This window comes from Pomacea canaliculata, linkage group LG6 (assembly GCF_003073045.1).
Source record: "Pomacea canaliculata isolate SZHN2017 linkage group LG6, ASM307304v1, whole genome shotgun sequence".
In the NCBI taxonomy this organism is placed as follows: domain Eukaryota; kingdom Metazoa; phylum Mollusca; class Gastropoda; order Architaenioglossa; family Ampullariidae; genus Pomacea; species Pomacea canaliculata.
Window position 1 is genome coordinate 20,879,963 of NC_037595.1, and position 21,754 is coordinate 20,901,716.

The 21,754-nt window shown below is 37.3% G+C and overlaps 3 protein-coding genes across 6 annotated transcripts; 1 reads left to right on the plus strand and 2 right to left on the minus strand.

Annotated features, from left to right (window-relative positions):
* Positions 1 to 1,941: 1,941 nt before the first annotated feature.
* LOC112566341 (interleukin-1 receptor-associated kinase 1-binding protein 1-like) lies at positions 1,942 to 5,505 on the minus strand. Its single transcript, XM_025242483.1, has 3 exons — positions 5,157 to 5,505; positions 4,292 to 4,488; positions 1,942 to 4,008 (listed from the first exon to the last, which is right to left on the minus strand). Exons 1-3 carry the CDS (start codon positions 5,427 to 5,429, stop codon positions 3,741 to 3,743), a joined length of 738 nt encoding a protein of 245 aa, XP_025098268.1. The 5' UTR covers positions 5,430 to 5,505; the 3' UTR covers positions 1,942 to 3,740.
* A 149-nt stretch (positions 5,506 to 5,654) lies between these two features.
* Positions 5,655 to 9,140, plus strand: LOC112566342 (protein jagunal-like). The gene is made up of 2 exons (XM_025242484.1): positions 5,655 to 5,857; positions 6,315 to 9,140. Exons 1-2 carry the CDS (start codon positions 5,769 to 5,771, stop codon positions 6,796 to 6,798), a joined length of 573 nt encoding a protein of 190 aa, XP_025098269.1. The 5' UTR covers positions 5,655 to 5,768; the 3' UTR covers positions 6,799 to 9,140.
* Positions 9,141 to 9,219: 79 nt separating this feature from the next.
* Positions 9,220 to 21,604, minus strand: LOC112566340 (origin recognition complex subunit 3-like). Of its 4 annotated transcripts, none has more exons than XM_025242478.1 (20): positions 21,507 to 21,604; positions 20,976 to 21,018; positions 20,234 to 20,322; positions 19,164 to 19,287; positions 18,459 to 18,619; positions 17,364 to 17,435; positions 16,881 to 17,026; positions 16,078 to 16,237; positions 15,615 to 15,728; positions 15,270 to 15,403; positions 15,069 to 15,132; positions 14,578 to 14,694; positions 13,835 to 13,914; positions 13,359 to 13,492; positions 12,907 to 12,992; positions 11,362 to 11,447; positions 10,800 to 10,941; positions 10,119 to 10,235; positions 9,838 to 9,905; positions 9,220 to 9,407 (listed from the first exon to the last, which is right to left on the minus strand). In XM_025242478.1, exons 1-20 carry the CDS (start codon positions 21,531 to 21,533, stop codon positions 9,302 to 9,304), a joined length of 2,070 nt encoding a protein of 689 aa, XP_025098263.1. In that variant the 5' UTR covers positions 21,534 to 21,604; the 3' UTR covers positions 9,220 to 9,301. The 4 variants fall into 4 exon arrangements, with proteins under 4 accessions (XP_025098263.1, XP_025098264.1, XP_025098267.1 ...); XM_025242479.1 differs by having other exon boundaries at positions 19,164 to 19,225; positions 21,507 to 21,586; XM_025242482.1 differs by lacking the exons at positions 20,976 to 21,018; positions 21,507 to 21,604 and having other exon boundaries at positions 18,459 to 18,563; positions 19,164 to 19,225; positions 20,234 to 20,307.
* Between the last annotated feature and the right edge of the window lie 150 nt (positions 21,605 to 21,754).

Below are 21,754 nucleotides of genomic sequence, written 5' to 3' on the forward strand. Positions count from 1 at the left end.
ACAGAAGGGGACACCTACATCTACCACGCGCTACTCCCTTCCGATAACGGACTCTAACACGGAGAATGTCACTCAAATGTTGTAAAGTTTTTCACAGTCACAGTCACCGACGTAGTAAACGTCGCAGTGCCTGGCGATGTTGGTCGGCGTCTTGCCGTAAGCACTGTTTCCTAACAGTTTGAACCTTTCGCTCAGAATGTTTCTGGACGGATCGCTGTGTCTTTGGCGTCGCGCGCTGGTGACCAGTCGGCGCGGACACTGACCTGAGCCTCTCTGGCTGTCGAGTGTCGTTTAATGGCTGGCTGATAAAACGCAGCCTGATAGTGTGCGAGAAAGGATCATGGCGTTTGCAGCTCCTTATCTCCACGTCATCTTGTCCGCATTGCAGCGGTCGGAAGCCTCGTGTTCGTGGCCGCCCTCTTCAAGTAGCTTTCACTCGAATCCATCCCCCACTCTCTTCCCCGCCCACAACCACTAGAGTCCTAAAGCTTCTTGGGCAGTCGCGACTCCTGTGCTTTCACAGCTACTTGTAAGACATGACCTTACAGTTATGATGGTCTGCTGATCACACGATCTAGCAAATTCCTGGCTGGAGAGACCAGCCGCGTCCGTCTTCATTTGCACATGCGCGGTGCATGGTTAATCTCCCATACCTTGGTCAAATACTAGCTGTAAATATACGCATTTTCGTTTAATTTACTTCAAATATATAAACTGTTCAAAACGAATTGTATTTACCTTTAAAAATTCAGCGTACATTAGGTAGACTTGCCACTGCACATGCGCACACCTCAAACGGAGGTCTCGTGACGGGGTAGACAGCTGTCCACCCATAGGCAATAAGGACATACCATACTGAGTGTTACGTGTATGATCACTTGCCTGCTCACGTACACCTCCACCTACGAACTCAAACGTTCAGACGCTGTGTGCGAAATTATTTATTTGCTATTTTGAGAAAGCTTTTCAAAGGATTTAAACACAATTCTGAGTGCGGCGATGACCTCAGACATTCTTCACGACAGCGATACCACGTCCACTCATGTCGCGGCTGCAGATCGTGTAGCTAACAGCTAACTCCCATCATAAGAAAACAGATCGTGTAGCTAACAGCTAACTCCCATCATAAGAAAACTGAGATCGCATAGCTAACAGCTAACTCCCATCATAAGAAAACCGAGACGCATAGTCTGCATTTTTCTCGCACTTTTCACAAAGTCTCTTATCAATGTGGTAGGTTCTTGCCTGCTCGTTTATTTTTATTTTATTTATTTTTTTGAAGGAGAATGTTGATATGGGACTGGTATGGATAGTGTGTGTTTTCATTTCATTTTGATAGCATCCGTTTTACTAAAACCAAAAATGCGTTACAAGGAGGATAGTTTCCCCTCTTTTATTTACCTTCCAAGTTCTGGGTTAGTAAGGTCTGGTAAGAACAGCAGCTACAGATCTTGGTTTTACAGCGTTGGATAGTTGGGAGGGTGATGAATCAAAATCAAAATCAAATCAAATCAAATCAGACTTTATTGTCTGTCGAGGAGACCCAGGACAGAAATTTGTCTTCGCTCACAAGGGCAGGCATACATACTCATACAGACATTTAACACACAGGAGTACAAAAGTGTAGATTGCACCAGTCCATCAAAGCAGTTTATGTTTATCCTAACAACAAACCTTGAATGGTGTTTTAAAAAATCAGGCTTTAACATCCTCGGTGGCTACGTCACCAGTAGAACTATAAAATTCTACATTTGAGCACATTGTATGATTAAGACACATATGAAGTCTGAATAACACACGGTTCCGTATTTTCACTCTGTGGATTATTCTGTATTGTTAAATTACACGTTTCCTATTGCTTCTGATGTATAAAAGACTTGAGTCGTGGTGATATCATATACTGACTTTAAATTTTATTGCTGATTTGTATAATTTAAAAAAAATCTCTGACGTGTAAAAGGGTCTGTAGAAGAAGGGACTGAGCCCGAAAAGTGTATAAATGCACTATTTCTAGTGTAGTATCAATGTTACTCATGTGACCCTGGATTGCCTCAAAGAGACCGTCACGCTTCCGAAGTTTTTCCCTTCACTGGGACGTTTAGGAAAAAAATCAGCGTCCCGTCGTTGCATCCAACAACACTCAGGAAAAACCACCGCTGGCATAGAACTTGCCTTTCTGTCGACCTCTCGCTGGACGGGAAAGACGAGCCATCGTCGAGCATGTCGTAAAGTAGCGCTTTAGTCACTCTTCTAACCTTGTGACATTTCTCTTCGGAAACTCCGACCAAATCGCCGCGCACACACACATAAAAATGATCCCGTTGCGAAGTGCAACGCATACTCGTATGCTTGAGGAAACGTTGTTCCCTCGATTCGACATTTTCCAATTCACCTCTTACCTCCTACACAGTAGACATTTTATCAACTCCACGAAATCTAAATTTCTTGTACACTTCTACATCATTGTAACGATATAATTGTCCCTTAATATTCTGTTTCGACAAAGATTTCGCCTGTTTAGCAAGAGCACAGCTACTACAGTCGCCATTTTTCTGCGCTTAATAGCCGTTTAAAGGTGGGTCACCCCTGCCCATAACATACCACGCAATAGGGCCGACTTATTCGCTGATAATTCCGATGTGAAAGCCGACATTTTGCGCTTAATAAGCGAGTTATTCGCTGGTAAGTGGGATAGAGGCGCAACATGAAATCCACACGCTTTGCCTCTGGAAAGTCTTGTAATTTGCTCAAGGAGTCCACCTAAAATGTGCAGCGATTATTAGCCAAAACATACAATTGGCCCTTAATATAGCAGTGTGATATACAAGATGAGCTTTAGAGATGGATATGGATGGTTCAACTTTTTTAATATAAGAGGGGAAAACCCACAAATATTATCATTCTTCTGTCCTCGTACAACACAAATAAAAGCAGGACCTTTGGATATGTCCCTTTAATGGGGTTGAGATTTTTTTCATTATAAACCAAATTGTTGGCATTTGACTGTGGCATTTACACAGCATTCACAAAGGGTATGATTCCCTACAGCAAGCAGATGTAAAATTTTTGGTTTACAAGAAGGAAATAGTCTAATCTTTATGGCCATTATGGGAAATGAGTCGTCAAGAGCCTTCATTCTGTGTTGTTTTTTTTTTTTTGAGGGTAGTGTCTATCTCTTTTTCAGTAGCATTCTTTCCTGAACCCTATTTTTTTGCAGGTATCCTAGGCAGGAAAACACTGACTTTTTTCTGTTCTGTACACAGTCCAGCATTAAACAGCAGAAATGTCATCCACCATACAAATACATCCACCATACAAGAACTCCTGTAAAATTTCCAATATATAATTTAACATTGCTCAGTAAGATACTTTACCTTTGTGTGGCACTTTTATGGTTTGTGAAAACTCATAGTCTACAATTTAATAACTAATATCACAGTATGCTCATCAAGAAGTGTAAATAATTATCATATCAGGACAAAAATTGCCTAAAAAGCAAGATCTGAATCCATGACCCACCATTTATCATCTTGGTAACTCCAGCTGGACCACACTTTTGCTTTGCATATGCCTGGTTGACAAATCTTATTAACATTTATGAAATTAAATCAATATTCCCTCCAGAAATGACCTCTTTTTATGAGCTTCTTGATACCAATATCTACAACCTATGAGAAGTAAGCAACTGATTACTAAGCCCATAAACAAATAAATATCTTTCCTCTTAATAACAAACCAATCTAGAATTTTGGCTTAAGTTTCCCTTTTGACTTTAACTCAAAGCACATTATCACACGGCTGCTGATGTTAATTGTAGCACTTTCCAGCTTGTTTTGGATGGCCAGGAAGTGGTCCAACTCCAGTGCTTCCTCTGTCTTGTCATTCTCGTTCTCTTTTGTATCTGTTTCACTGATGCTAAGCGGACGCCCCACTATGAGGTGGACAAATCTGGCCATTTCCTTGGCTTTCTCTTTAGCATTATGAATTGCCAGCAGGGCACATTTCTTCCTGCAAGATTGAACATTAAGATGATTAAATTTCACGATTTTTTAAAAAAACAAAATCTGTTAAATGGCAATTATTGTGTTTCACAGACAAGTTCCATTGTTTATCCACTTTCTTGTAGCTTAAATTTCACTAAATTATATCTTGAATTCATATACAAACTACTCTCAGCTATATTATTATTAACAACTACATCTACTGAGCAATGCATCCCGCCAGATTGCAATGTTTTTAGATATCTTATCACTTATCTCTTTTAACCTATTAAAACACCTTCGAACACTACCTGGCAATTTGTAGACTACTCTTTGAGTGGAAACATTCTGGAAGACTGACTGAAACATTGCTGTCCAGCTTTTCCACTAAAAGGTTGGCCACTGCCTGGCAGAGCTGAAGATCCGAAAACTCTACATGCAGTTCTGCATCAAAGACAACCTTGGATTCAACACGCTTCATGTGCTTGTACTGCTGAATATCAGAATCCTGTTATAACAAAATAATATTAAGCCCTTTATCTCAAATTTTGCAGTTCCTGTATTATTTCCCTTTTATGCAGTAGGTAATAAAGCATTGCAGCTAAATATCATAAAGACAAATAGCATGTTTTCAATATTTTCATATTCTCATTCATCATAATTATAATATTGTATCATGATAAGACAATGATTATATCTGTATATCGTCAACTCATGCATTCAAATGATTAAAATTAATGTCTTGATCTAAATTGACCAGAATTTTTTGGGCCAATCCAGGGACATTGAAGAAAGGGGTGTGGAATAGCGTTGACTACATAAGTCTCAAGAAGAGACCGGGGCTCATGTTTCTGAGTGAGGAAAGTTGTCAGAAAAGGGGACTGTCCCCGGAAAACGGGGACGAATGGTCACCTTACTTGATCGGCTAGGGGCAATATATCTGCTTTAATGAACTTTTGGTTCCAAAATTATCATCTTTACCTGCAGCCAGTAATACAGGTTGACCTATTCAAGATAACTAAGACGTTGCAAAAATACTTGATGAACTTTTTCTAGAAAAGTGTAGCACTGAAAGAGTTTACGCTAGAATATAATGATACTCTTTCCGATGTACAACGGCTCTCCAAATAAAAAAAGCATGGTCTTAAGACTTTAAACAAATTGAACACATCATACCTTAACATGATGATTTTCAAGTGTTTGTTGTATGTAGTCTAACCGTCTTTTCACACTGTTTTTGGCATCATCTGCACTATTCTTTAAGGATGATACTTTGATTGTTATGGAGAAACGATCGGGGGGAACCGAAACTTCACCAACCCCGGTAACCTGTATCTGTCTATCACGAGCAGTAATAATTTTGCCTCCATCTTCTGGTATGTCATTCTGCAATTTGTTGATTGTTTTGATGCCAGCATACACTTGGGCAGGTCTAAAAGAAGGATCCATTGTGTACGTAGGAGATCTCTACATTAAAATCACCGCCATAGCTGTGTCAGGTTATGACACGATCAAGCCACAAATAACGCTAAAAAAATTTTTATTCAATTAGTAATTTAAAAATTCAAGGCTTTAACAGCCTAATATTGTAATGTTTGTTGGTTTTCTCTATGCAACTGTTCACTGACAAAAAAAGATGCTTCAAAAGACTACTATAATAACTTTTTATGATGTAAACGGCTCCACGGAAGTTTCCATTTTCGGGCACCTTCCTGCGCCAGACTGCTTGCCTTGCATACGTTTCGAAAATTTCGACAACACATTGGCTTGTAATACGTTTTCGTTGATATGGCATCAAAATCTGGAATCAGACCTGCGGGGTCTGACGGGAGTGATCACTGGCATAGAGAGAGTATTGCATGGCAATATAAAATCAGGTAATATAATGCTTATGCACCCCCTCCCCACGTATGAAAGTGTGTCCCGGCATGTTTTGCACAAAATCTTCGTATGGCAAGGTAAAATTTTCAAGTAGTGTATACTTTAAACGGGGAAAAGAGTTTCTTTCTTAAAGTGCGTGTGCGAGTTTTAAATTTATCGAAAGAATCTTCTAAAAGTCTGTTAAGGTTTTGCCTCTCGGCACGAACATCTGTTAGTAATCAGTAGAAAATAATGATTATTGTTCTCTTTCCGTTATTAGTCACGTTAAAACCAACATGTCAAAATTATTTTATTTTGTTATAATGCACCTTTTGCTGTATTATGCAATTGTTATGTATTTTATGTGGTACACATGCAACGTAAATGTGAATATTTGTATGGATGTAATATGTTACAATAAAAAATCTCTTGGTTTTCACACATTTACGAACGTTTTTTGTTTTTGTTTTCCAGTTCCCAGAACAAGGGACGACTGAAACTTGACATCTTTGTTCACATGTTATTAGGAATGCTAATGCTGGTACGTCTTTCTCCTGGAATCGTTTCACTTCTCGGTATAAATGTCCAAGCACTAAGACGATGGGACCTTCCACACCCTCGCCCTTGGGAGTTTGCATGGATGTTCAGCCTGGTGGCAGCTGTAGTGGGCTGGAGATCCATCCCTCAAAACAGCACCTTCTTGCTGAAGCAGTATATCCTAGGAACCATTGTGTTTGGTGTTCTTCCTGTATTTTTTGGCTTTATTGAGCTGTCTGATGACATGTATGCATACATCATTAACAGAAAATACACGTTCGTTATGTTTGGAATGCCAGCAATAGTCTTGTGGATTCTTTTTCTGGCCATCTGTGCCCAGCTTCATGGATTAGCATTATATTTTAGTGTTGTGCTTCTTAAAGCTTGGCGACCAAGAGGAGATAAACTAAAGCTACGCTAGACAATACTCATTTAAACATGTCAACAATTATACCTTATAGTGTGCTCAGTATTTTATGTCATTTCTTATGCCATTCCACATGACATGCATAAAATGTTATGTGCAATCTTCTACACACCGATTTGGCTGGATTTTTTTCCCTGTGAAACATCTCAGTGATGGTGTTGATTTTTTTTCTGCAGTTTATGAATCTTAAATATATGTCCGTTGTAGTACAAAGGCAAAAACAATCGCTGGCATACAATGGCAGCATCAGCTTGTGACTACACAGATCCTGCATTACAGATTCATAAAAATATCTGATCAGAAATTGAGTTTTCACTCTTTGTTCCCAAGTGTCAGTTTAACCGTTGCTATTTTTAATGCATGTCTTAACCAAGGTGAATCCAAGCTAAATGTGTGCATGTTGCTTATTTATTTTTTATTGGTTCATTTCTCTCATTTTCCATGACATGGATATTGTCAATGGTCATCCAAAATTTCCTTTCTCTTTGAAGCTTTTAAATTGTAGAATGTTATATATTGTTATGTCATTCTTACACTATCAAGAAATCACAGCCATGTGTTCACATTGCTGTAAATTTGTTCTGTGGTATTGGTCAAGACATGGGCTTAAACTTTATAGGCAGCAACTGTAACAATCAAGTAAACTTGATAGTATTCTAAATACTTATGTGGTCAAGTGCCTTCCACCATTTCTCACCATACTTGGCAATGTATTTAGAGTTGAGAACTTTTTCTACAAATTACTGATGAGGGTGTGTCAGTTTAGGTGGTTGTCTGCAGGCTGCTTTTAAAAAACACTCTTGCTGCCAGGTGCAAAGAAAACTCTCATATTTTGAGTGTTAGTATGCTTTTCTTGTAGTAAAATAAACAGTACAAGTAACTTATTTTATAATCACAAAAATGGTTATGCTTTTGTAAATTTTAACTTTTTTCGCTTAGCTAGTCCAACTAGGGCTGTAGAGAGCTAATTATTGAGATGGCCCAAGAAACATCCATTAGAGTACACCATAATTCACTTGGTGCTGTTATCTTTGTTTCAGACTTGAAAGAGGATTTTTTTTCCATTTTGTTAAGAGGAGAATGCATGTTTGTTTTCATGTTAAAAGCACTGTGACACAGATTGAATATTGAACGATTCAACAATTTTACACAAACAACACACCTACTGATACATATTATACATTTTTATGTATATGTGGTGGTAACTATTCACATTGTTTCAGAATATTTTAATTATTTGTCTTTGCTATACGCGCAACTGCCACTGTGATACAGGGTCATAATTACCTATTTTTAAAATGTTCTTTCAGGCTGTCTCGTTTCCATTTTAATAATATAAAGCATGCTTTTGTGTTGATTTCTGGGAAGGGTGTGGGGGCCATATTTTTAGGTTGTAGTACTGAGTGTTCTAGTCCAGAATTCACATTGTTCTTGCACCTTCACAAAAACACGATTTAAAACAGATCTGTTTCTTTTGCTGCAGTGTTAAGGCTTGCATGCCTCTCCCCATATCTTGTGGCAAGTTTGTAGATGGTGCCTTCAAGCTTTGAATCGGCTTCAGGAATTTCATTCCCATAGGCTTTATAGTGAGAGAAGGCCTAAGTGTATGCCATGCTGTGTCATGTGACTACAGTTCTATAAACTCAACACTTCCAGGTGTTCAAGACTCTTTTTTGTATATTTATAGATGAATTTTGTGCCAGTAGCCTTTAGCACTCTTCTTCATGAGTGTGTGTGGTAACTAAAAAGGTCAGGTATTTGGTTTATTTGTTTTAATCAAACAAACCTGCGTTGAAAATTTCCCATATTATGAACATGTAAAAATGTTTAAGTGCCAATGTTACCTCTATTTCTATGCCTCCTATTGTTTATCCATGCAAAGAAAAGTACTTGAAAGCAGAATGTGATCAACTGCAGGTACTAGACAAAGAAATGAGGGATAAGAAAATGGGGACCGGACAAAAATGTAAGGTGTTCAAGCTGAGCTCTCCCAATCATGGGAAAGAATGGATAACCGTGTCTTGATAATGCTGTCAAGTGGATTATAAAGCATGAAGGCAAAGCTGGGGAAATGTGTGTGTATACCATAATTGCAATTGTAGGTTCAACTAAAACCTATTCTCAGAAGTCATGAGGCTTTTGCCTTAGTCTGATCATTCAGTGATAAAGAGTTAAAGGCTAGCTTTTTGCTTGCAAATTAAGAATGCATAAAAATCAGATATCTGTGAAGATAACCCTTGATGGATACTTAGATGTATGCACGATTGTGTCAGAATTTTATTTTCCCTGAGTGCACCATGCTCCTTTTGGATGAAATTAAAAGTTTTTAAAAGGCAGTAATTTGCATGTTATCAGCTGTATTTCAAACGTAGATTCAATATAACATTGATTGTTTTTATTACTTTAAAGCAAATCTCTGTACATATAATTTTTATTAATCTCACACAGCAAATATGCACTTACACCATCAAAATAGACATGATGTAAATAATTTCTGTCAGCAGCCCCCCCATGTAAGGCGAGAAACATGGTCTGTTTTCCTCCTTGTTGGTTTTATAAAGCCCAAGAACTGTAACTCTGACACAGCCTGGATAAATCTGGCCCTGAGATTTATGTTAAGGATTTTTTTTCAAAAATTCCTAACCACTTGTATTACACTTGAAACCAAACTGTGTGACCATAAATAAAATTACACATACAATTAACTTTTAATGAGCAGTAACACATGGCATTCAGCTGATTTTCATGAAATGTGTTGTGATAGTAATTTTGACTGGTCCAACTATTTCACCAAACTAGTGACTTGCCTCTCTCCACCCACATAAAGGTAGATATTAACCAGTGCCAGAATGTGAAGGTCTATTCTAACCCTATATTACCTCTTTACAGTTCAGTTTCTTGCACATCCACAAAGTAAATGTAGTAAGACTTGAAGAAGTCGCATAATTAGTTACTATTAACATACAGTTGATGGAATAATCTTTTCTGCTACAGTGTTAACAATCAGAGAGAACAATCACAGGAAAAGGATATTGAAGCATCTCAGGCTTGGAACTCTTTTTCTTGTTTTGCTCATCAGCCGTCACAATGCTGACAAAAGCCTTTGAAAAACCAGGATTCACATATTTATGTTACCCAATGATGGGAATCTGCATTTGAGAACTACCATAATGTGATGCCTTATTTTACCCTAAATATACGAGAATCATTAACAATCAGTCCTCTTTCATTATCTGCCACTAAATATATTCAACTTTGCCTTGTGGCCATCTCCCACCTGATTTAAGCATGAACTTAAGACAGTATAGCTTTACCTGCAGCCAGTCATACAGGTTGATCATAAAGCCACATTCCAAATGAAGCTTGTAAGCAATGGAAATGTCTGGCATTGTTGCTGAAATACAGCCACCATCCACCAAACAGCACTGGCACTGAAACACCAGCAGTAAATATGGGTTTACAGCTATCAAACATCAAATCATGCAACCTTAGCAGTCCATTGTAACTAAATGTGTATCAAGCTTGCAAATTCTTGGCTTCTGATAACTCTACAGCAATTACAAGAAGGTTCTGAGCTTATAAAGCACAAGGCACCCACTAAACCATATTCTACACTTCACAGTAAATAGACAACTAGAATAAGCAAAAATAAAATTCCCACATGACCTTACAAAGAAGTTCCACGTGATACAAAAATTATTGTTAGTAGTGAACAATATTAAAATAGGAAAATATCCCACACAAATCAAAAAAGGCAAATTTGATGTTAGCCCATAAAAGCAAACAACCAAGATATCTGAAGAAATAGCAAATAACTGCAACCTTTAATCCTACACAGATTATGTACATAATTACAGACCATAATTTTTTTTTTAAAGCAAGAAATCCTACTTGTGCATTGGCTTGTGTGAAGACAATACAGAAGACATTTAAAATCACCTACGTTATATGAGTAAATTCCTTAATGCAGTACATTTCCATTTTGCCCAAATTACCTCTAAATAGTTTGCCGGATCACCTAAAGCCCGATGAATAGCAGAGCGAGGTGATGCGTGCAGCTGATGCCGGAAAGATGTCACATTGTCATAATAAAAGATTTCATAAAGCACAGAGTCTTCTGCCTTGTGCAAGTGCTTCCTGAACATACAAAAAGTACTATTATTGCTTGGTAGTAGGTTTGATATTCAAAGTATTTTAAAGCTTTTATCTATGGTAAACTATCTGTCACCACATATATCATATGTGCAAAGGACAGTGTTGTTTAGTTATCCAGTTTGAATTCTTAGTCAGAATTAAACAAAGAGTCTGGATTTTGAAGTTGTGTGTAGCTTTTGGCAGCCAATAAAATTAAATCTTCAACACACTTAACGTTGCCAAGAGCTCCAAAAAAAGTTATCAAATGAAAAGCAGAGCACACCTACCTAGATGTTTATGTCTGTAGCATGCACAGGCACACATAAACATCACTCTTATATTTGTTTTGTGTACATTCCTCTATAAGAAAGTGAAAAGAAAAACATTCATCTTGACAATTATTAGCTTTTTACTTTAACTTACTTGATCAAATCTTTCAAATAGACCAGCAACTCTTCCCGCACCTTTTCGTATGGAGTAGTTTTCTTTTTTCTCATCTCCTGCAGTTTCTGAGAAAAATAATACCATTTTTCATGATAAAATTCTTTTCTTTGAGTACTTACCACATGATATGGCATTATCCTGAATAGCTACCTCAATTTCAGCTGTCCATTCACAATTGGTCAGCAATGACCAATGAACACAAACTCAACCAACTCAACTTTTCCGCCCCCTCTAGCTCTTGAGTTAACGTCTCCAGTTTTCCCCAGGCTTGAATATAGACCCATAGCAGGGAGGCGGGAGGAAATTACCAGTTATCGAGTAAGTACTCAAAGAAAGGAATTTTACCATGAAAAATGGATTTCTTCTTCATACTGTACCAGATGACATGACTATGTGAAGAATAAATAATAGGTGGGGGGTGTGGTAACTAGTACAAATGCTGGCCGTCATCCCCATCAAAACTTTTGACATACCTCAATTCCAGACGGGTGGCCAAGCTGTGGGCCTTGCCAAGCTGATTAACAACAGAGTAGGCAGGCCAGACTGGCTTAATGCTGTGCACAATACGCTGTGGACACACTCCAAACAGCATCCAAAGAATCAGAGTGATGCGCCAGGTCTCTCAGGTAAAACTAAGCAAATGTAGGATCTGAGCACCTGCCTACTGCCTAAATAAACTCTCTTAGGGCTACCTTACAAGAAAAAGCAAGGTTTGTTGCTACAACTTGAACCTCATGGGCTTTTGGCCTGAACTAGGGATCTGCTTGGGGTGAGAGATCCACCTAAACTGCCCGAATTACTGATTTTAAACACACTGTGAACACTGTTCAATACAGACACCTTCTACCCCAAAATTATCAAAGAAAAAGGGCTTGCATCGCCACCCCACCTGGTCCCTCTACTTTTCTCTCTATTATTAGAGTAGAAGAAAGTAGCAGTGTAGAAAAACTGCTGTCACTCGGTGTAGAGGTGCTTTAATGGCTGTCTAGCCTTACCTTATACTGTTCTAAAGATAAAAGCATGCAACAGGACGAGGTGTTTGCTTTCCCACTGCGGTTCATCTCTGACCACCTGCACTCTCCTTAAAGCGGCAAATTTCACAAGGAAATATTGAGTAGGACAGAGAGTCAGTATACAGCAACCATTTGTTTGCAGACTACACTACACTTCATAGACGGCAGATTGCAAATATCCAAGAGACCGCAGAATGATGTAGCTGACACACATCTTAACTGGAAAGGTTTCTCACAGGCTAGAGGAGTTGAGATTGGAAAGGGGGGGGGGGGTTTGAGTTGGTTCTCCCCTTTCGGACCAATCAGGAATGGACAGCTGGAATTGAGGTAGATAGTTGGGATAACTCCACATAGTCATGTCATCTGATACAGGACGAAGAAAAAATGCTTGCTTGGTATACATGTTTACAGATAAACAACAATATGGCAAGATTTCAATTTTTTTTTTTAATCACAATGAAACAATATTTATGAGGTGATAAAACCTGCAAACAAAGAGTTCTTCCCTTACCTTCTGCAAGCTTCTCAGGTCTGTCCTCTGAAGTTTCAAGTCTTTTGGCTTTGGACTACTACTCTCTGTGTCTTCTACCACTTCATCTGCAACCAGGAAGCATATTCACTGACAAAATCTCGATTTCTAAGACTAAATATTCCATGTTTATTACCTAGTTTTGACTTACTGTTCCAAACATTATGTAGGTGGCTCTGAAATTTGACAGTATATTTTTTTATCCTCCAAACACTGTCTCCTATTTATTTTCAAGAATGAAACTGTTTCTACTCTTTAATTATTCATTTGTACCATGCAAAAACAATTAGCATCCGGCATCAATACAAATGTTTTGGGGGAAAATATTATTTTTTTTAATATATTGCATTAGAATGCTTTCAGAAATGCTGAAGCCGACATCAAATCACATGACAATTTTGTACTATAAATGCACCCAGTTCATATCCACTTACCTTCCAGATGATCGAACCTGTGAAGAAACTGCTGCAGCTTCTCTATAACATCTTTCAACACAGGGTCACTGCTGTAACTGATCTTCTGCAAGCCCTGGGTCACCACTGATACCAGCTCACTCCTCGCAGTCATTCTGCACAAGAGCATTGAGAGTCCAATCTCAAAAGATTTTTTCCACTTTTAATGCTTGTTGTCATAAAAAGTTTTTCTTATCAGAATATTTTGAATACTTTAAGCCAAAAGTTGCAAAGTTTCATTTTAATTAAGGGAAAAATGTGTCCATATATAGCTCATGTTAAAGATATTTTATTTGTTCAATTTACACAAATACACCTATTACCCTCAAGAAACTTGTTTTAAAAATGGAAAATAAAATGAGATGTGATAACAACTGAGTACTGCAGAGCACTCCATATTACTGACAGAATGCAAGATGGGTCTGCTCTGAAAAGTAAGGACAGGAAAAAAAATATACCCTAGCAGCTCAAAAGCCTTTCTGAAATTGTCTGTCTCATGAATGTCTGATTCCAAACATGCAGCATACAGTTCACGTAGCTGCAACATAGTAAAAAATCTTTGATAACCATGTATACCATTCATGAATGCACCGACACGGTTCCCAGTCACTTAATCCCCAGACACTTCATCCCCGACACTTCATCCCCGACACTTCATCCCCTAGACTTTTAATCCCCAGACACTTCATCCCCAGACACTTAATCCCTAAACTAAATCCTTAACTATAAAAATTATGAAGTCAGCGAAAAATTTAATTGAAATTCAAATTCAAATCATGCTTTTAACTTCAACGTCATTTGAACATCTACAACATTAGTTAAAGTTCATATAAGCTAGTAAATTTAATGTTCTTCAACAATATGATATGAAAATTGTTCTTGAGTGTTGGGGATGAAGTGTCGGGGATTAAGTGTCTGGGGATGAAGTGTCTGGGGATTAAAAGTCTAGGGGATGAAGTGTCGGGGATGAAGTGTCGGGGATGAAGTGTCTGGGGATTAAGTGACTGGACACCCACCGACACATTGCATATTCTCACTCCGGCTCATTAATGACAAAACACAACAGATTATCGATGCACTGCAACTGGGTTAATTATATCATAATTATGACTGCTTTTGCATACACAGGCAGCAACAATGCTCCCACTACTACAGTAGTCAACTGCCAGATCCAGCATGTCACAGAATGCAAATCACATACTTGCTTGCCCAGTGGGTGCATAGGAAGGTGTGAAGTAAGAGAATGAAGAAGATGCAGGATGACTGTTGAGCGGTCTTGCTGGACTGGGTAATCTTTCAACAAAAACTTAATCAATTTCTGAAATTGCAGAACACATAGATTATTTATTATCTATTTGAAAAAAAAAACCAATTCAACATAGAAGTACATTTTTTTATTAATTTGAATAAATTGTGTAACTTTTATACAAATCTATAATATGTAAAGGTACTTTTAACCAACTGTCATAAATTCCTAACATAAAAAGATATGCCAATGACTATTAATACACAATTTCACTCAACAAAATTCAAGATGTTTTACTATGACCTACCTTAAGTTGGCATTCTGGTAAAATAATTGTATGCTTAGAATTGGAAGTGGAAAAAAAGGAAGAGGAAACTCTTTTTCACACACCCCCCCCCCACACACACCCCCACACACACACACAAATGAATCTTGATTACCCATACCCTAAATTTCTCCTCCTCTTGGAGAACACTAGCCAGCACCTTTGGTGGCATTTGCTCCATGTACCTGTAGAAAACATACAGTTAATGTCATGTAAGAAAAATATAGCTAGTTTCTCAATTGTGCTTTTTTTTTGGGAAGAGATGAATAACTAATAAAAGAACAGCAGTAACAACAGTTTTGAAGATTACCATATGACATACCTCATCACGGATGGTAGTCGCTGCAGCTGCTGTAACTCTTTGCTGGAAAGATTGTCAATGACAGACGGTATCATGCTTGTGGGACAGCACAGATGTGACAAAGAGTTGCTGGCATAATGGTCTAGCATAGAAAACTAAACAAACAAAATACCCTAAAACAGTGAAATCAGTTTTTAAACTAAATAATAATGCTAAAAATCAATGACAGAAAAAATATTCAAATCACTCAGTTCTCTTTGCTCTTTGACCTCATATTTATAGTAAGACAAATAAGCATCTAGTAAAAGAACAGTTGAAGTTTATCCAATCCATAATAAAGAGATGAAAGTAATGAATGCAGCAGACCTGAAAGGCTGTGACAAAATTAATGACAGACATGTGGTAGTAGAGAAAGAGATCCAGCATGAGGCGAAACACTTTTGGTCCAAGCCTGAATGGAAATGCACTTGTCATTAGAATCTGAAAAAGACCCAGATAACTGATTAAAATACTGCAGGATATAACCACAATTATAACTTGTTTAAATAATAACAAATAAGTACTCATGCCTTTCAGAACCCTGAGAGCACCTTACAGAAGTGGTCATAGTTACCATGAATATAAATGTGATAAATATTCATGATAAATGATCAAACATATTAAAGAAGATGTTTTCATCACCCTACACATTTAACACGTCAAACTATCTCTCCATTATAATTATAATATTTGTAGCATAGTGCCAAGTAACACATGGTTCATTGGTCCTACCATTCTTTATACTTTTTTTGTTTCCAAATGAAGCATACACAAACCATGGAAAAAGTACCTTATCTATCAGAAGATTGAGGTACTGTGATGAAGGTGGAGCCTTGAACATTTCCATGCATAACAATGATGATACAGCTGTTGGCAACAAACGATGGACGGTAGTCACTGATGTTGCTATGCCCAATACCAATACCACAGGTAAGCGATCAAGGTAGTTGCTACAGAGATCACAAACATTTATCTGGATTAAACGGATAATACAATCAACTTGTAAACAGAGATCCTATTTATGCTCACTTGACCATTCAATTTTCCATTCAATACATCTGCCTACAAACTGGCAAAGAGAAAAACTGCTTACTGTTCTCTAATGAAAAATCTTATTCTATTTATCAGAAACTTATTCTATTCAGCAGCTACTGAAAATACAAATGGTGTCCGCAGTCAATGCAACACTAGAGTGATCTGGAAGTGCAGTTCGATAATAAAAAATTGCAGAACGTATTTTTTGAAAAACCATGCATAGTTGTACAGGTCAATCACAAACAACATATTAAGAGAAAAGTATGCACTGGAATAGAGGGATGAGAGAGAACTGTATGAAAAATATCAACCAAAGAGTCATGACTTTAAACTCAACTGAGAGAGAAGAAAGCAACAAAATCAAAGGAATTCACTGTGCTGGGATGAAACATGCCAAACACCAAGTCTGATTTGTGATCAAGAAAAGTGACTTTTATTTATTCCCACAAACATATTCTAAGCTCCCACATTTCTACACTTTATCTTAAAAACCACTAATGTATTTCCATATTTACATACCTGCATGCACATTCACACAATTGCTGTTTATTCTATTACCTGCAAATTACAATGAAGTCCTGAAGAACATGTGGTGGGAAATTTTCAGTGTCCTCGAGCATGATGACAACCACAGGATACTGGGTATCCTCTACTACAGATCGTCTTTTCTTAGGGGAAGACTTCCTTGGAGACTTTTTGGAAACCTAGCACATGTGCCAATATACATTAAAATATAAGCAAGGAACATAATTTAAAACTAATGCAATATTATGTTTATAAATAAGCCCTTTGTCTCATACAGCACTTCTTTTTTTAAAAGAAAAAAAACAGTTTCTAAATTTAACAAATGAAAATAACCGCAATTGTTCTCTCTTTATTTTTTTTGGATATCTAAATTTTTTTTTTCTTTGGGAGTTGGGAGGCGGGGAAGTGGATGATAAAAGATGGGCATTCTGCATCTTGTTAACTGCATTATACTCTATTCTGTTACCCTGTGAAATATGCTCATACAAATAAATGAAAATAGTCATGTACGTTTACCTGGTATCGAGTACTGTAATGCTTCACAAGTGTTAACATGCTTGGCATTTGTGTGTTCTCCCCCTCTTCACTCTGCACATACCCATAAAATTGCAACTTTTTTCACATGCACTCATAGTTTCAAAATACATGTAGTAAATATCTTCAATAAAATTCCTTTAACATCCCCGTGTCACCCAAACCTTCTCATCATGTTTAGGAAAACTTAAAGGAAACACTCCTGCCAACTAGTACATTGGGCTTACATGACAGTGAACAATGTTACATTGTTTACATTGAAAAAAATTAAGGTTTGCAAAAACTAAATTTATTTTAAAAAATATGTCTAAAACACAGCTCCGAGTCATTCCACAAAGGCCATCAAGCTCTGCTGCTGAGTGGTATTTAGTGCATTATCAATGAAAAAGTTCACTTTTAGTCTCATCAATGTGATTATTAAAACAATGACATCCCAGATTTGGAGAACATGCACAAAAGTTTTGAACCAGAATACAGCAACAGAAAGTTGAGCAAATTGAAAAATACTAGCTTAAAAGAAAATAAGGTTACAAACAGCAATGTATAATTTTTAATGTGGCAGTTGCTCACTTTGATAAGGCAGTCGTTAAAGAAATTGAAATGATTACAAAAAAAGCACACCATTTTTAAAACTGAATAAATCTCCTTTTGCATCACTTCAGTTGAGACTGGTTGTATTGAGAAAATTCTTTCAGATCCTCACAACAGTGCCATGCACACACCTTCCCTTTTGAAAGGAAGGACACAACCAAGACCAATCTGTTTACATCTTTCATGTAAATTAGACTTTTCTGCAGACTGCAAGCTTTCCATTATTCTCACAGATTGCATGCTATAAATCATCCAACACCATCCCAATCTAGGGTCACTTTTTCTTCCTTTGTAAGACTATGCAGATATGGGAAACCTCCACGAAGCATTCCATACATATATTTATTTAAGAAAATATCCTAAGTTAGTGACTATTTAGCAGCCTGAAATAGTCAATTACAATATTTCAGAAAGTCAGTATCTTTCATGTAAGCCCAACTTAATAATTCCTTCACTGTTTCCTTTATTACTGCTCATTCTACTCACCAGATCAGGTAATGCAAGCAACTGCTTTAACATCATGCCCAGCAGGTATTTCACTGACGTACAATCTTTTGCTCGCAGTGTGGCTACAAGAGAAGTAACTCTTGCCTGCAGCATGGCAAAGAGGTTGGAAAAAATCACAGCATGGTCTGGTGTATTAACCCCTAAAGACAAATTTAATTATTTACAGTTCAGAGTTTCTTGTTCAAACACTGAATGAATGTGTTGGTTTTTCTTTTTTCTTTAACAATTTATTATTATCAGCTGTACAGAATTAGTGCTGTGTGCTTAGGTGTTCTCCCACTATAATTTTTTTTCATTCAAAACCATAAGTAACAGAATTGTGTTTTGTATATTCAGCATGCATGTGTATGAAATAAGTTATAACATTTACTATAATTAACAGATATAATTAATTACTATAAACAAGATTTCATCTGGAAAGCTTGTTGTATAATTGAAGAAACAGGGTAGATGCAGCAAAAGGCAAATGTGAACAACAAAACGAAAACCTATAAACGTGCTGTTTAAAACAAAGTTGGTTCTAGCAAGGAAACTAACCTTAACTGAAAATAGCAAATACGCCTGGTTAAATGGAATTCCATAGTTTTACCTGTATTACAATGGTTGTTTAGACAGAAATACTTCAAAGAGCTGTGAAACAGGCTTAAAAAAGGGTTTTTGACAATCTTCAAAAGAAAATTTCACCTGTAATAAGTGCAGCTGTGGGAATTTCCTGTACTGAATAGTGCTGGCCAAACTGCTGGTGGCTGTTCTCAACAAATATCAGAAGATCCTCAAAAATTTTGTTATTCACCTCCAACTGCAACTCCTGTTAAGTCATGATATGCAACACCAAGAAGACATAATTAGAACATGAGTGCAGAAACACATGATTGTTTTATTCACTGTAATCTGTTGCTTTTTGCAAGATTTTAAGAGGAATGGTAGGAGCCAATCACTGATCTGATACTAAGGAATTACCCTAGTTGGCTGTGCTTAAAGCTGACAAAGCATCACACTGGTGCTCATTTAGGACTTGGATACCTTGAGGATGTATTATTACCTTTCCACAAACTGTCAACATTGCATGCTGTGTTAGATCTTTGATTTCAAAAGTGAGGAGGTAGGTGTAGCTCTGTTAATTCCCAGTTTATATCTCATTGGTGTTTTACGCCGTGCCAGCAACTGAGGCTATATTACGGCAAGGCAGCCAGCCCTGTAAACAGATGCCACGTGCAGAGAAAGTACAGCGTGCCCGAGACGAGAAATGAACTCTGGGCAGCCAACCTTCACTGTATTGGTGACAGGCACTAACCGTTGCGCCACCAAAACTGCGGACAAGGTTGGGAGGGGGCAATGAATAGCGAACCCCTAATGCTAGAACAAACAGTAAACTTAGAACTCAAGCATGACGTAGCATGGGCATGATGTGAGGCATTGCTACAGTTAGCAAGAAAAGACTTCAACCTCTTCCTGAGAACCGGGTAAAAATATCCTGGAATATGACATCACACGTCGTCTTCTGTAAGCTGCCTTTCTAATACTAGTGTGTCCCAAGCGCTGAGAGAAAGGCTGACACACGACACTTGTTTTATAACATTACTATCAATTTACAAATGGAGATATACTTATGTACTTTATTTATAATACATTGTTTAAAATCATGTATGCTTGTCACTTCCTTGGGCTAAAGCAACAAGCACTTTCTAAACAAGATATGCAAGATAAATGAAGATGAGGTGGCAAGTATTTATCTGCTAAGTACACATCCTTACCTGGAACTTTTTATCCACACTAGACCACATTTGTTCATAAGTGCTAAACTGGAGTGTTGCTTGCTTGTTGTCTGCTGGTAAATAGTCCTCTGCAGGAAAAATAAAAAAAAGGAGGAAAAAACCCAGTCAACAGTTAACCATATGGTACTGCCCAGTATCTTCCATCCACTTTAAAGACCACCTTCACATTGGTTGAATGGGCTGGTAAGTCAAATTTCTTTCAAAATTTTTGTTTTCTATCAAAAACTTGCAATTGTATTTTGTCAAGTGCCTCCAATCTTTTAGTTACCCCCTTTTCTACAAGGGCAAAAAAGAAAAAGCACTAGCTTGTCAATGGTGAACCACCCAAATGCAGCTTGATGCGCCAACAAACATGAAACATTTTTTCTTTTGCGAACAGTTAATGCTACATGTAAATGCTGCATATAGTATCTAATATCTAAATCATTTATCGACAAGTTATTTCCCTTGGTTTAAAGTTGAAGACTGAATATTTAGTCTTTTTTAAATCTAATTCCTTAAGGTATTGGCGAAAAACGATAAACATGTCCTTGTGGGTTAAGGTTTCACCAGTTAGGTTGTTTTTTTTTTGTTTTTTTTGACTGTCAGGCATGGTAAAGTCATCAGAATTACTATGTATCTTGTGGGTATGCTCATTCAGGATAACCTGCATTCACTTTATCATTGCAGTTTACTTGAATGGGAGATTAACTCTTTGAGCAGAGCGGTATTAAAAACTCACTTGCTCTGGCAATTTTCTTCTTTCCTTTGAAGGGAAAACATCCCTACAGACAAATAATAAGAATATATTTGAAAAAAAAGGTACAAGTGGGATTTCTCAACATTTATTTTAGAACTCTGTGATGAAATCTTTGGAATATGAAGCGAAAAGTTAATGTCAAGATCTGCGAATACATTTCTTGTGTCAAGACAGAAATCTGGATTTACAGTTATTGAGAAAATATTGAAGAAAATATTGAGACTCTGAAATAAAGCTTAAAATAAATGTACAAATGATAATATGTAATATTCTAATTTTTCTGTGTGTACTTAATCGAATCTCCAGTCCTTGAGAAAGTGCACCGTGTGTTTTTGGGTTTTTTTTTTCCTATGTAACTGTAATGTTTATACGTCTCACTGTGAGAAACTATGTACAGGAGCTTTCGAACCATCATATTTTTCTTCCTAGTTGGTCCACAAGAATTGTTTTGCACTACAAATGGCAAAATAAACTTGAAATTCTGTTAATGTCATCCGCGATAAAACATTTTACCTTTGCAACAGACTCGGACGTACTCATCGTTAACCCACGAACTAACTGTACAACATTTCGCGGGGAAGCGAAACCAACTGTATCTCTCCAAAAAAGAGTTCCACGCCCGTCATTTTGAGTTACTAACCATGGTGTCGTCTGCTAGAAATGTAGTTGAGTCGAATTATTCCACCTGCCTGATGACTTCAAAAGAACAACTGATACTATAAATTCATCAATTAGTAGCTGCACTTCAATAATTTATTTGG